This window comes from Rattus rattus, chromosome 7, assembly GCF_011064425.1.
Source record: "Rattus rattus isolate New Zealand chromosome 7, Rrattus_CSIRO_v1, whole genome shotgun sequence".
Lineage (NCBI taxonomy): Eukaryota > Metazoa > Chordata > Mammalia > Rodentia > Muridae > Rattus > Rattus rattus.
Window position 1 is genome coordinate 4,312,787 of NC_046160.1, and position 13,359 is coordinate 4,326,145.

The following is a 13,359-nucleotide window of genomic DNA, read 5'->3' on the forward strand; positions in this document are numbered from 1 at the left end:
TGATCAGAAGACCTAAGAAGTCTATCTCCTGGGGCAATTATAACAAAGTTCCGCAAACGGGAAACTTGCATTACGGAAACCCAAGAGCTGGTGTTAGAACTCATAAAAAGGGTCCTGAGCAACCAAAACACTCTTGGAAAATTAGAAAGTAGGGAGTTCACATTTCCTCATCTCAACACTCACTACAAAGCATCAGTCATCAAAATGGTGTGTGACGTCACAGGAGACAGGCAGATCCAGAAACGACTCTGGGAGTCCAGGAGGAAACTCTGCACGTGTGGTCAACTGCCTTTCAGTGAGGGTGCAGGACAAGAGAACTGTCCTCTCAGCAAATGGACCTGACATGCTGGGTGGCCACATGAAAAGGGGCCAGAGCCTCACCTTGCACCACACCCCCAAACTAACTCAAAATGGACCAAAGACCTAAGTGTAACAAAACTGTAAAGCTCTTAGAAGAAAACATGTCCTCATAACTTTGGACTTGATAAAGGGTTTTTACATATGAAAAGGTGGGACCCCCTCCCCAACAGAAGGAAAATAATAGTTAGACAGATAACTGAGATTCGTCACACTTAAAGATGTCTGGGCTTCACAGCAAGCTGCAGGCAAAGTAAAAGTAGGAGAAAATCCAGTGGATGGTGCATCCAACAAGGGACTTGGCTGAGGAATACACAAAGAACTGTTATAACTCAGTGATAAGAAGGCAAACAACTGAACCCAATTTAAAATGAAGAAGAGATCCAAACAGATGTTTCACCAAAGAAATAACCATGCATGTGGCACAGCTGGACAGTAGGAGAGGACAAGCCAAACTGCAGTGCAGAGTCACTTCAGAACCACCAGGACAGCTAAGACCGAAGTCTGGTAATAAGAACAGCTGGGCGTTGGAGCGTTAGCCAGTGGTAGGCGCTTGCCTAGCAAGCTCGGGGGGTGGGGAGGAGTCGGGGGGTGGGGACACGACAGTTAGGGAAGACATGGAAAAAATTAGTCTCACATATTGCTGGCAGGAAAGCAAAATGCTGTTTTGGAAAACGGTCTTGGTAACTCCTCAGATAGCTCAACACAGTCACCATCTGATCTAGCCGGTCTGCTCCTAGGTACAGAAATGTGTCGCCAGACCCAGAGCATGAAAAGGGAAGCCCACATAGAAGTGTGTGTGTCTTAATGTCTGAGGCATCGCTGTCAAACAATCCCAGGTTCTTGATGAGTGGACCTGTAGTGTTTGGTACAGAGGCACGGAGTGTGGACAAGGCTCACACTTTGCGTCAATCTCACTACAGTCTCACGCTAAGCCTCACCACATGAACTAGCAAGCACACCAAACTGCATGCAGTGGTCCCACTGTTAATGCACAGACAGGAGATAGAGAAGTGGATGCTTAGGGCTAGACAGGAGGAATGGCAGCCTGGAAAGCAAGAGCTAAAGAACAAAGGGTTCTTCAGATGGCAAATGGTGTACAATGGTCTGCACGGCAGGGACCCGTCAGGAGTACACTGCAAGCTACAGAGCTGGACTTAGGTGGGTAAACTGTGCAGCAGGTAACTGAGAGCCAAGAGACAATACCAGGTGCTTTTCTTACGCTGCCACTCACGCTGTAAGAGTCCTCCCTTGTCCCCCTCTCCCTCCTCCCCCTTTAAAGGCCAGGATGCAAAGGAAGGCAGGAAACTTAGGATACTCCTGCCTCAGCTTGCTGGGCCTACCTAAGACCACAGATGTGCCACCAGGCCCAGCTAAAACCACAGCATTCTCAGTGATTTCCTCAGTACTTCCTGTAATTAGGCCAAAGGGAGAAACTCCTCGGCTCTGAAAGCTCCATGTGCTGTGCTGCTATCAAACGGCCATGACGCCCCTGGGGCTTCCTTAGTGAAGTGGTTACACGTTCACGCTATAGGCAGCCATAGTACGCCCTTCTCTACTTAAGAAAAAAAGAGAGAGGGAATTGATATTTAACCCATGGTTAATGACAAACAGTTACACAACACTCAAATCCATTTACCTTTCATTCCCTAACTCTAGCTCACTGAGCTCAGGGTTTTCTGCTCCTGACCTTCTTTCTGCCCCTCCCACTCTCCACGCTCTGTAGTCCTTCCAGCTGAGCTGCGAGCCCGGGGTCTCACTTACTTGGCAAGGCGAGGAGAGTGATGTACGTCTGCAGCTTTTCAAACACGGCTGTCATCCTCTTCATGTCCTGGGACAGCTCCAGGTTCCTGGCTCTCAACGCAGGCGTGCAAAGGGAAGATTCACATTCTTCTTCTAAACTAGGAACAGCAGTTTCAAAGGTAAGCATCCTCGATGACTGTCTTTTCTTGTTTTTATGATACAGGGTTTCTCTGTGTAGCCCTGGATGTCCTGAAACTTGCCCTGTAGACCAGGCTGGAACTAACCATCTCCCTCACACAGAGCAGAGATCTACCAGCCTCTGCCTCCAGATTACAGCTGTGTGCTACTATGCCTGGCTTCCTTTGGTCTAAATGGTTAGATAGATAGATAGATAGACAGACAGACAGACGACAGACACACACACATACACACACGCGCGCGCGCACACTTTTTTATTTGTCTAATGCTTTGCCTGCGTGTGTGTCTCTATGTGTCAGGTTCGTGAGGAGGCCAGAGGGTTAATGTGCTCTGGAACTGGAGGTCCGGTGGTTGTGAGCTACCATGTAGTTGCTGGAAATCAAACTCAGGTGCTCTGGAAAAACAAAATGTGCTCTTAAGCACTGAGCCACATCTCCGGCATGAACGTATATATATATTGTTAAGTATGAAAATCATGTTTTCAAGATGTTATTTGTGTGAATGCACATGCCACGGCATCAGTATGGCAGTAAGAAGGCCATCTGCAGGAGTGGGTTCTCTCCCTCCACCACGTGATCCCAACAGCCGGGCAGCAGAAGTCTTTAGTTACTGAGCCACCCTCTGGACTCTATAAAATAGGCACGTGTCAACGTGTCACTGCGTTTCTCACCGTGACCTCTCACAGGACTTTAAGAGTCAAACAGTTCCAAGAAACAAAAGCAAAATTGTCTCGTTTCCCTAAGGATTGGACGAAAACTGGTAATAAAACAGTACAGGACAAAGCAAGAGGAGACAAGAAGGAGAACCAGGCTGCCTCTGTGCAGCTGACAGCAGGGTCACGACCGCTCTGCTGAGCCTCGGCTTGTCATCGTCACAGCAGACAGAGCTGGGCGTTCCCACGTCTGCAGAGTGGCCGTGGGGACATGGGAGCCGCCTCGCTTTTCTTCTGCTCCAGGTGAGTTTGTTAGTTCAGTAATAAACACACAGAGCCCGTGCCAGGGGACACCTTAAATCATTTATAGAAGACATTCATTTAACCGAATTCCTAAAGAGAATTAATGAAACAAAAACTGGTATTGCTGCTGCTATAGGCTCACACTTAAATGTCCTTAATATTATCAAAAACATACTTTACCGTTTTCAACTTTAAGTAGGTACTTTAACTATAAAGTTCTTTAAGTGTGGATTCTTAATAATGTTAACAATGTGCAATAATCAAGTAAAAAAGCTCGTACGAAACTAGAAAACACTGCCATCAGGGGCGGGAAGGTGAACTTGAGGTGAGCCTGGGCCATGCAGCCAAACTCTGTCTCCCACCCTCAAACAAAACAACAAAACCTAGGAAAGCTAACGTGGAGACAAGAGTTCATCTCCTCCCTTGCTGTTCCCTTCATCTGCTCCTGAAGTGGTTATTTAAAAAGAGTTGGGCCAGCAAGACAGCAGAGCAGGCAAGGGCATTTGCCATCAAGACAGAGAGGAGTTAAGCAAGTGCTTTAAAATAAATTCATAGAGAGTCAGATGGGCACAGCTTTAATCTCAGCAGAGGCAGAGGCAGAGGCAGAGGCAGGCAGGTCTCTGGGGGGTCGAGGTCTGTGCTAAACAGTTGAGATCAGGCTGGCTAAGCCTACATAGTGAGACTGCCTTAGATAGGTAAGTAGGTAGACAGACAGACAGGCAGATATTATAAAAATGTACAGTCATAGACAGACAGGTAGATATTATAAAATGCACAGTCATAGAAAAATAGATGGGGGGCTGGAGAGATGGCTCAGTGGTTAAGAGCACTGACTGCTCTTCCAGAGGTCCTGAGTTCAAATCCCAGCAACCACATGGTGGCTCACAACCATCTGTAAAGATGGGCATATGATGCCCTCTTCTGGTGTGTCTGAAGACAGCTAAAGTGTACTCATATACAATAAATAAAATCTTTAAAAAAATAAAAGAAAAATAGATGGATGAGTGGGTAGATGGGTGGATGGATGGATGGATAGACAGACAGACAGACATATAGACAGACTGATGCCATGAAAATGTATAGCAATGTAAAATAACAAATCCTTTCAATGATTTAGTTTGGGCCTCATTGTTTTTGTTTTGTCTTCTGAGATAGGGTCTTCACTGTGCTGCACATTGACCTAGAATTTATAATCCCCCTGCCCACTTCCCATGGGGTAGGACTCGGAGTGTATACTGCCAGGCTGGTTTTGCAATGCTTCTGAAATGCAATCTTCTCAAACAAGCCACACCAGTACTGTCTATTCTGTTTTAAAGTCTTTTTTAAAGATTAATTTATTCACGTATTTTTATATATATGTGAGTGCTCTGTTTTTATACAGACCTAAAAGAGGGAATCAAATCTATTACTGCAACCAGAGCTTCCAGGGACTAAGCCACTACCCAAAGACTGTACGTGGACTGACCCTGGGCTCCAACCTCATAGGTAGCAATGAATATCCTAGTAAGAGCACCAGTGGAAGGGGAAGCCCTTGGTCCTGCTAAGACGGAACCCCCAGTGAACGTGATTGTTGGGGAGAGGGCCGTAATGGGGGGAGGATGGGGAGGGAACACCCATATAGAAGGGGAGGGGGAGGGATTAGGGGAATGTTGGCCCGGAAACTGGGAAAGGGAATAACAATTGAAATGTAAATAAGAAATACCCAAGTTAATAAAGATGGAGGGGGAAAAAATCTATTACTGATGGTTGTGAGCCATCATGTGGTGGCTGGGAATTGAACTCAGGACCTCTGGAAGAGAATCCAAGTGTTCTTAATCACTGAGCCATCTCTCTAGCCCCTGTCTTAAAGTATTTAAATCTTCTCTTATGCACAAACCTTAGAATTTGTTTACCCAAATACCTGGATAGGTTAGAATTCAGAAATAAGACATCACATAAAATGTATTAATTCCTAAAAATAAAACTTTTACAAATCAGCAATTAATTTATGTAGCTTCTAATTTTGTAATATTTTATATTTCAAGAAATTTTTTGTTCCATTGTATTAAAATCCTTAATTTAAAAAAATATTTAGGTGCAACAGAAATCTTTGTGGTTTTAGATCAAATATCAAAGTATTAAAACTTGTCCGGTGGGCCTAGTGTACGCCTTAATCCCACCAAAAGCTGAGGCAGGTAGATCTCTATAAATCAAGGTCAGGCCAGTCTGCATTGCAAGCTCTAGCCAGTCAAGACTACATACTGAGATCTCGTCTCAAAACAAACAAACAGAAAATATTAAAGGTTACAAGCAACTTTATCAAATTTCTTGTACATTTTTATGCCTTTCTAGAAATTTAATGTGAATATTAAAGGTTATTGAATACTTAGGGTAGAATACTCAAGGACCTAGGCCCAGAGCAGATAAAAGACTTTACTTTATAATTTAAACAAGCCCACAATAATAATAAAAATATATCACTTCAAAAATACCTAAGGACTAGATTCAAATGCAGATGTTAAATATTCTAACTCCCATCTATACATTAACAACAAAGGAATAATAAAAACTGAAAGTCAAAATTTTTCTTACAAAAAATGTGCCATTCCCAATTATTGGAACCACTGACTATGACGTCATGCGAAGTTATTCAGTCAGCAGAGCAGAAGGCAGCTGAAAGCCACAGCTGACTGACAACTCAGACTTGCAGCAAAAGATCCAGGCAGATGCAAAATGCCCTGTTACTATTTTATTAACTCCAGGGCAAGTCGGTCCCACTGGCAGCTCCCCAGGCTCCCTGGCCTCTCGGAGAATGAGTACCTTTTTAACTGATAAGGAAGGATCTTCCTCAGGAAGCGTACATAGGAAGTTAGGTGATCTGAGAACACTTTCAATTTCACAGTTGTCTCCTGCATAAAAAGTAATTTCACAGTTACAAGCGTACGCGGTAGCCCAGTAAGAGCTCCTATTTTCTGTTGTTAAACAAGGAGGAAAATTACCAGGACAGTCACAGTATCTTCTGTAATGCTCTCAAATAAATGCAGCATTCCTTCCTCCAGGGGGCGGACATACGCTGCGTTTTCATGAAGGTGTTGGGAGAACTGAAAGAGAAGAGTGTGAATGAATTCTCTGGAAGATGTGCATCAGCATGTGGGAAGTGAGCTGGAGCATGTGAACTCGCTTCTCGAAAGCCCTCTAAAGCCCCAGATAAGAGGCCGTGATCCTCACCCCAGTCCAAACCAAGGAAGCTGGAGAGTGATGACAGGACTTATAGTCAGGCGTTTGAAGAAACCGGAGAGTCACAACACTGCACAGCCAGTGAGAGCACAGAGGGCCAGCAACCCTGAGCACGGGGCTGCTCATCAGGGACCCAGGGAGAGACACAGGAGATGAGAGGACCTGTTGCGCTCCAAGGTGTTCAGAGCAAGCCCACTGGCAGCTTTCTGTATACTCAATACACCACTCAAGGTTAACAAATGCCAGGACTGAAATCAGGGTGAGTTAGAATGTTTATTACATCACTGATACCAGTGTGCAAACACAGCCTGGTAGCATACAGTGTACGCTTAGCATTTGTGGGGTTCTGGGTTAAATCCTGACATGGGGAGGGGGGACCCCCACTATATTTTAGACAATTTAGAAACAACGGGGTTTCACTTACTAAATGTCTCAGCCATCTAGATATGTTTGAACTCCTGCACATAAACATGTCTTCTATACCACTCAGGCACTCCGATAGCCACTGCCTTATAACTCTAGAAATGAGCTTACACATTTTTACCATCTTTTAGCAAAAGGTTTCCAAACCTTCAATATTATAAACTTCCAAACAACAGAATATGAAATACTGAGACATGCGTGAACTCTTCAAAATAATGAAGTTGTCTGGACAAATTCAAATTACATTAGTTATTTGTATGAGCTTCGGTGGACTTGTGGAATGAGAACTGGTGAAAGCCAAGCAGTGCTGAGGCACAGGATGGAACCACTAATGTATACCTAGTGTTCACTGCATGCCAGCCACTCAGCACTTCATTTGCCTCGTGGGGATCTGTGGAACGGACACGCCCCTCCCATTTTAAAGAGGAGGAAACAAACACAGAGGGATTTAAGGCAAGTTTACAAGTTGACACAACATGACAGAGCTAGACTGGGAACCAAGAAGTCCAAGTTCAGAGTCCAGGTCTCTGCTAAATGAGTAACCATTTAGGGTGTCTGGAGACAAGAGTACAACCAATCCCTAAAAATACTACAATGCACTCTCGTGCACAAACACACGCACACACAATCTAGGAAGAGTCCCACAGGGTAAAAAAGCATGGCTGACCACGGATCATATTATCAGGCCCACAGAGGACACCTTTGCATCAAGCCCTTCACTTCCCTTGTGTGTGAGCTGGCCTCAGTGACATCCATGTATTCTTGCCTTTGAATGCTACCCACTCAGACTGTTTCAGGGTTAGTCAGTGTGATGGTTTGTATATGCTGGCCCAGGGGGTGGCACTATTAGAAGGTGTGGCCCTGTTGGAGTAGGTGTGTCACTGTAGGCATAGGCTTTAAGACCCTCATCCTAGCTGCCTGGAAGCCAGTATCCTGCCAGCAGCCTTCAGATGAAGATGTAGAACTCTCAGCTCCTACTGCACCATGCCTGCCTGGATGCTGCCATGTTCCTGCCTTGATGATAATGGACTGAACCTCAGAACCTGTAAGCCAGCCCCAACTAAATGTTGTCCTTTATAACACTTGCCTTCATCATGTCTGTTCACAGCAGTAAAACCGTTACTAAGACAGTCAGTGTGACCAAAATCACAACAGGAATGCCAATGGGGCTAGACAAGGGTTTCAAAAGACTGACTTCCATGTCTTTTGAAGCAAACTCCCTAAGGGATGAGGACATCAAAAGCCCTCCAGAGAAGAGCACATGAGGAATAAGCACTAAGTCCATCTAGCACTAACTTACCAGGCTTATGAAAAAATAAATCTCAGCCACCTGAGATAAATCCCCGAGCCGGTGACAGGCAAGTCAGGAGCCACAAACCCCCTAGTCAGCTGACCAAGAAGCCAGGGGATAGCCAATGTCTGCTGCTTGAAACTAAGTCCAGGGTATCTTACTGTCCAGCCATACAAAACGGATCTACTCATTAACATTTTAGCTTTTTTGATTAAATAAAATCTTGCAGACGTCCATAAATCCTTTTTAGAATTACCTGGGTAGGCGGGAACAATCTTTTGGTCAAAAAGAAAGCGCAGGGACTGAGGAAAGTAGCAAGCAAACCTCTTCAACCCTCGGTTCTGCCGCACCGACCCTGAAGAGTACTCACCTGGGTATGCCCTGTCCCACTAGACGCCTCAGCAGAAGGAGGAGAGCAGGCAGAGTGCATGGCTGCCTGGCCCAGCGACAGACTCACAGCACCCACACTCGAGACAGAAACATGCCAGGGAGTCAGCCCTCCCAGCAATAAAATGGAAACATCCACTACACCAACACCTGTCAGAGGGCCGCACAGGCCGCAGCAAGGGAAGGTCTGCCCTAGCCCAGCTCCAGGCCTCCGCTTTGTTGTCCTGGCCTTCATCCCATTCCTCCCCTCCAGGGATTTCACATTCCAGCCACAAGTTCACTCAGCATCCCCTCCAGAGCCCACGCTCAGCCCCTCCCACCATGCTTTCCTGCCCCACAGTTCCAGCCACAGAGCTCCAGCCACAGAGCTCCTTCTGGGAGTTGAAATAAACAAACAGAAAGGACAGTCACTACCCTCTTCCCCCTCTAACCCTGCTCAGTCTTCCAGGTTCTCAGATGAGAGTAGCACGGAGCCCCCTGGCCCACTGGTTCCCACTTGCTGGCCACACTGGATGCTGGCCACTGGCTCCCTCGCTCATCCCGTGTGTCCCTTGATGAGTCACTCTGCGGTCTCCTGATAATTCCCTAACACCCTGCATTTGCCATACTCATTTTCACGAAGACCATGACTTGCAATTTCTTCCTGTCTCCCACAATCCTTGGCTACGTAGTCTGAAAAGAATCCCCTATTAGTTGTCCCCATTGTGCAGGCAACAAAAGGCACTGTATTTACCTTCTGATTCAATGGTGATATAGTGTCTATGGCCGAATCAACAGGGAAGATCTGAATCCTCTGCTCGGTATAGGTGTGAAAGTTCAGAAGAGCCGGCACAAGATCCTGAACAAAGGCCAGGGCCTGCCCAGCTAAATCTCGCATCTTCAGCTTTAAAATGCAAATACACATGGTCAACTATCAAACGGTTGTTTTAAAGGACTCCAACCCCAGTGAGACCACAAAGGTCTACATCCCTTGCTCCCTCTTGGATCTCAGTGCCCTCCTGTCCAAGTTAACTTAGGAAGCCTACGACCTTAAACAAAAGCCTGGCCAAAAAGTAAGGTATCCCATAATTCAATTCTAATGTGATAAAATGAAAAAAGATATTTAAAAAAAAAATCAGTAGTACTACAATGTTGCCACATGCCTTTAATCCCAGGACCTGGGAAGCAGAGGCAGGGGGATCTCTTTGAGTTTGAGGCCATCCTGGTTTATAAACTAAGCTCCAAGTCAGCCAGAGATATGCAGGGAGATGCTATTTTGATCAAATAAAATCATCAGTAGTGGTATTGGGTAAGGGTGCTTGCCACCAACGCTGCCAATCCTGCTGAGCAGAGGCCAGGATGTAGAGGAGAAAATAACACTCCAACGAGCTGTCCTCAGCCCCCACATGAGCTCTCCCCGAGTAACATAAAAAATAAACTAGCAGTTTCAACAAGCAGTAGCACCCAAACTCAATCAAGTCAATCCTCGCAGTGTAAAGAAACCAATGAGCAGCATGTGAGCGGGCGCGTGCGACACAGAGCAAGCACTAACCCTGCTGCCTGGGACGCTCACACCAGCCTTACCTGGTGCCGCCTATTGTGCAAGGGAACGTTGAGAGCGTTGTACTGATTACACTCTACGAAACAAAAGGGAGGCCATTAGAGCGCATCTCAGCCTTCAGAGGAGGAGCAACTGCAGAGTCAGCCTCCTCAGAGACCAAGATGCCAGACCCCACAATCACAGCACAGGGGGGCGCTATGTACAGCGAATGTGGTTCCTCAGGGAAGTAGTAACTGCTTTCTTCTTTAGTTCCTGCAGCTCTTGGGGCCTCAGGATTCCTTTAGAGGCCTGTGATGTCCCTGCTGTCATCAGCCATTCTTCTACAAGAACCCTGGCCAGACTGCCACACTGACCTCCAAACATACAGTTTCCCTGACAGAGCCACGTGTTCAAATCCACCATAGCCTGCTGCTGCTGGTCCCAGCACCTCAGTGCTCTTTCCTATCCAGCCCCCTCCAGCCTCTTCATGCACAGGCGGCTGCCACCTGCCTTGGCTGCTGCCCACGCCAGGCAGCAGGCTGCTGCTTGCAGCTGTTTCTATCCCCTTCACCTCCTTTCAGCACGGCTCACTCACAGCCACAAGCCATTCTGAGTCCTGGGCCTTCTCACCTGTGCTCTCTAAGCGAGCACTGCTGTCACTCAGCCATGCGGGCCCACCTGTCCCTCTGTCCCTCTGTCCACCTCTGTCCCTCGGCACCTCTGCCTTCTTTCAGTTCCCCTGAAGCCTTGCTTCTTGCCCCACTGATGCTGGTCATCCTTCAAAAATGCCCTGATAATAATAGCAGAGGCCGGTCTGCTGCATTAGTCAACGTAACTTCAGTGGGGCCTCCAACTCTGCCAGGAAATCAATGTCCTCCCCTGCTGTCTACTAGGACCAGGCCAAAGTGGAAGTAATTTCCAAAAAGAAAATGTGTGTGTGTGTGTGTGTGTGTGTGTGAGAGAGAGAGAGAGAGAGAGAGGGAGAGAGAGAGAGAGAGAGAGAGAGAGAGAGAGAGAGAGAGAGAGAGAGAGAGAGATTGATTATGTATATCATACATGTCCAACAAGGCCGGATTAGGGATTCAGACTCTCCGAGCTGCTGTGTGTCTGACGTGGGTGCTGGGAGTCAAACTCAGGTCCTCTGCAGGAGAAGCACATGCTCTTGACTGCTAAGCCGTATCTCCAGTCCAACAGTGCTCGTAAACTCCCTGACTCTGCCTCAGAGGCTGGAGGCCACAGCTCAGCTAATCCTCTTCTTGGGCTCTGTAGCAACAGTTCCTCCTGACTGACTGAGAGACCTAGCACATTTCTTCTTCTTCATTCTAAGCCTCTCCCCCCATCTCCTCTCCATCCTCCTCCTCTCCCTTCTCCCCACCCCCAGCACAGCTCTAAGACAGGGCCTTTCTATGTACCCCAGGCTAGTTTCCCACCTGCACTCTCAGGGCCTCAGGCTCCCCAGCGCTGGTAAAACAGGAGGGACACAGCACATATCCAGCCCTCCCTCCTTTACCTGTCCTGTAACGGACTTCTTTCTGCCCTCACCCATTTCTTTATTCCCACTGGCTAGATAAACATCACTTTATCAGTCCCCTAATAACCATCTATCTCTGAGTCCTTGTGCTAGCAACTGGGTGGGCACAGAAGCCCTTCCCTCAGAAACAACTAGTTCTCCCAAAGCCACAAGATGCAGCCAGCAGGCTCAGCTGCCTTTCAGTCACTGTCTCTGACCTCCTCACAGCCAGGCGCGGCAATGACCAACACCACCCGATGGAAGCACTCCCTGCATGAAAATCCTCACTGTTTCCCGCCTTCTCTCTGTCTCAGCCCTTCACTGCCCACCACTGAGATGGGCTCACAGGGCCCTGCACAGGCGCCTCACACTGTGTCCGTGTTCCCTGGGCTCACACTGGGGCCAGCAGGGCCAGCATGCTTCCCTCCTGAGCTGTGTGAAATAGTAATCAACAACAAAGTTAAACCTTTCCATCAACCCAAGCTATTCACACCCTGCTATCCATCCTCAGTAATAGCTTAGACCATAGACCTCTCCAGAAGCCCAGGCATCAAAGACGTGGTTGGCATTTTATAGAGCTATTGTGAGGGTAAGGAACAGTCCAGTGAGACCCCATTGCAAGGAATTACGTCACTGAAAAAGTGCTCTTCGGAGGGATATGGGGACCCCAGCCCTTCCTGTCTCTGCTTCCCTGTTGCCTTTTTACGTGCCACCACCATGACGCTCAGTCTTACCACAGGCCCAAGATCAGCACGTCTGAACCATAAACCAACACCCAAGGCCCTGAGCCCAGAGACACCGTGTCCCTCCTTTTGATTGTCCCTTTTTAGATTCTTTAGATAAGTAGTTTTGTTGTGACAGAAAGCTACCCATCTGCCTTTTACTTCCGTCTACTGTAGCTTCGTCCTCCCCTTGCCTCCCCACACCCACCAGTCTGTTCTTTCCTCTACCACAAGATCCTCCACAGCTCCCTGCTCACACAGCCCATGTCAGCACATGGGCTCTCGGACCAGAAGCTCTCCCCTCTCCCACTCTGTGCTCCAGATTAACCGTGTGGGTACATAAATCCAGGAAATGCCTCATCCACACAACTCCCCTTCAACCTGAAAGCCGTGGGAATTTGTCCGAAGTCCTGACCCTAGAATTTCCTGGCCATTGCTCCTCTCGCCCCTGACCTGAGCCTCCTGCCACTGACCGTTAAATACCTTAGACAGCACAGCGGTTCTCATCCCGTGGATGACACTCTCTGACATTCCCTGCTGCTTTCCCTCTGTTCTTCCCTGCCTCCTCAAAACAAAACAAAAACAAAACAGTAACAAAAATATAGAAGACCCAAAAAGCTGGTTCTTGCATGCGGGTCTGGATACTTCCTGAGCAGGCGCCCCGCCCGCTCCGAGTGTGTGCACGTGTGAGTGCCCTTCCCTCCAACCCAAGGGGTCTCTATGGCAGAGTCCAGTTAAACAGCTAAAGACAACCCACGATGACGTGACGAGAATCTAAAACCGGGTGACAAGGAGTCCTGGAAAGAAAGGAGAAATGCTTACGATCCCCTCCCATTAACTGATACAAAGAGTAAGGGGGAAAGGACTCCAGGACGGCATGGCCCAGCCAAGGTGCGCTGACACCACTGAGTTAATGTACAAGCTAGAAGCAGGCTCTGTTTTCCAGGGAAATGTAAGCTGCTGACCCAGAAACGGCCTACGCTGATTTTAGTTACTTTATGTGTTTGTGTCTCACCTGCATAAACAATCAGTCACAGA

General features: G+C 47.5%; 1 protein-coding gene across 1 annotated transcript in view; it reads right to left on the bottom strand.

Annotated features, from left to right (window-relative positions):
• Ppp1r21 (protein phosphatase 1 regulatory subunit 21) overlaps nt 1-13,359 on the bottom strand; it is a 64,071-nt gene that overhangs the window by 27,664 nt on the left and 23,048 nt on the right. The window contains exons 8-12 of the mRNA XM_032908703.1: nt 10,134-10,186; nt 9,304-9,453; nt 6,232-6,333; nt 6,053-6,141; nt 2,122-2,258 (exon numbers count right to left, since the gene is read on the bottom strand). Of these exons, the coding sequence (XP_032764594.1) occupies nt 2,122-2,258; nt 6,053-6,141; nt 6,232-6,333; nt 9,304-9,453; nt 10,134-10,186 (531 nt within the window). The remainder of the gene's footprint in view (nt 1-2,121; nt 2,259-6,052; nt 6,142-6,231; nt 6,334-9,303; nt 9,454-10,133; nt 10,187-13,359) is intronic.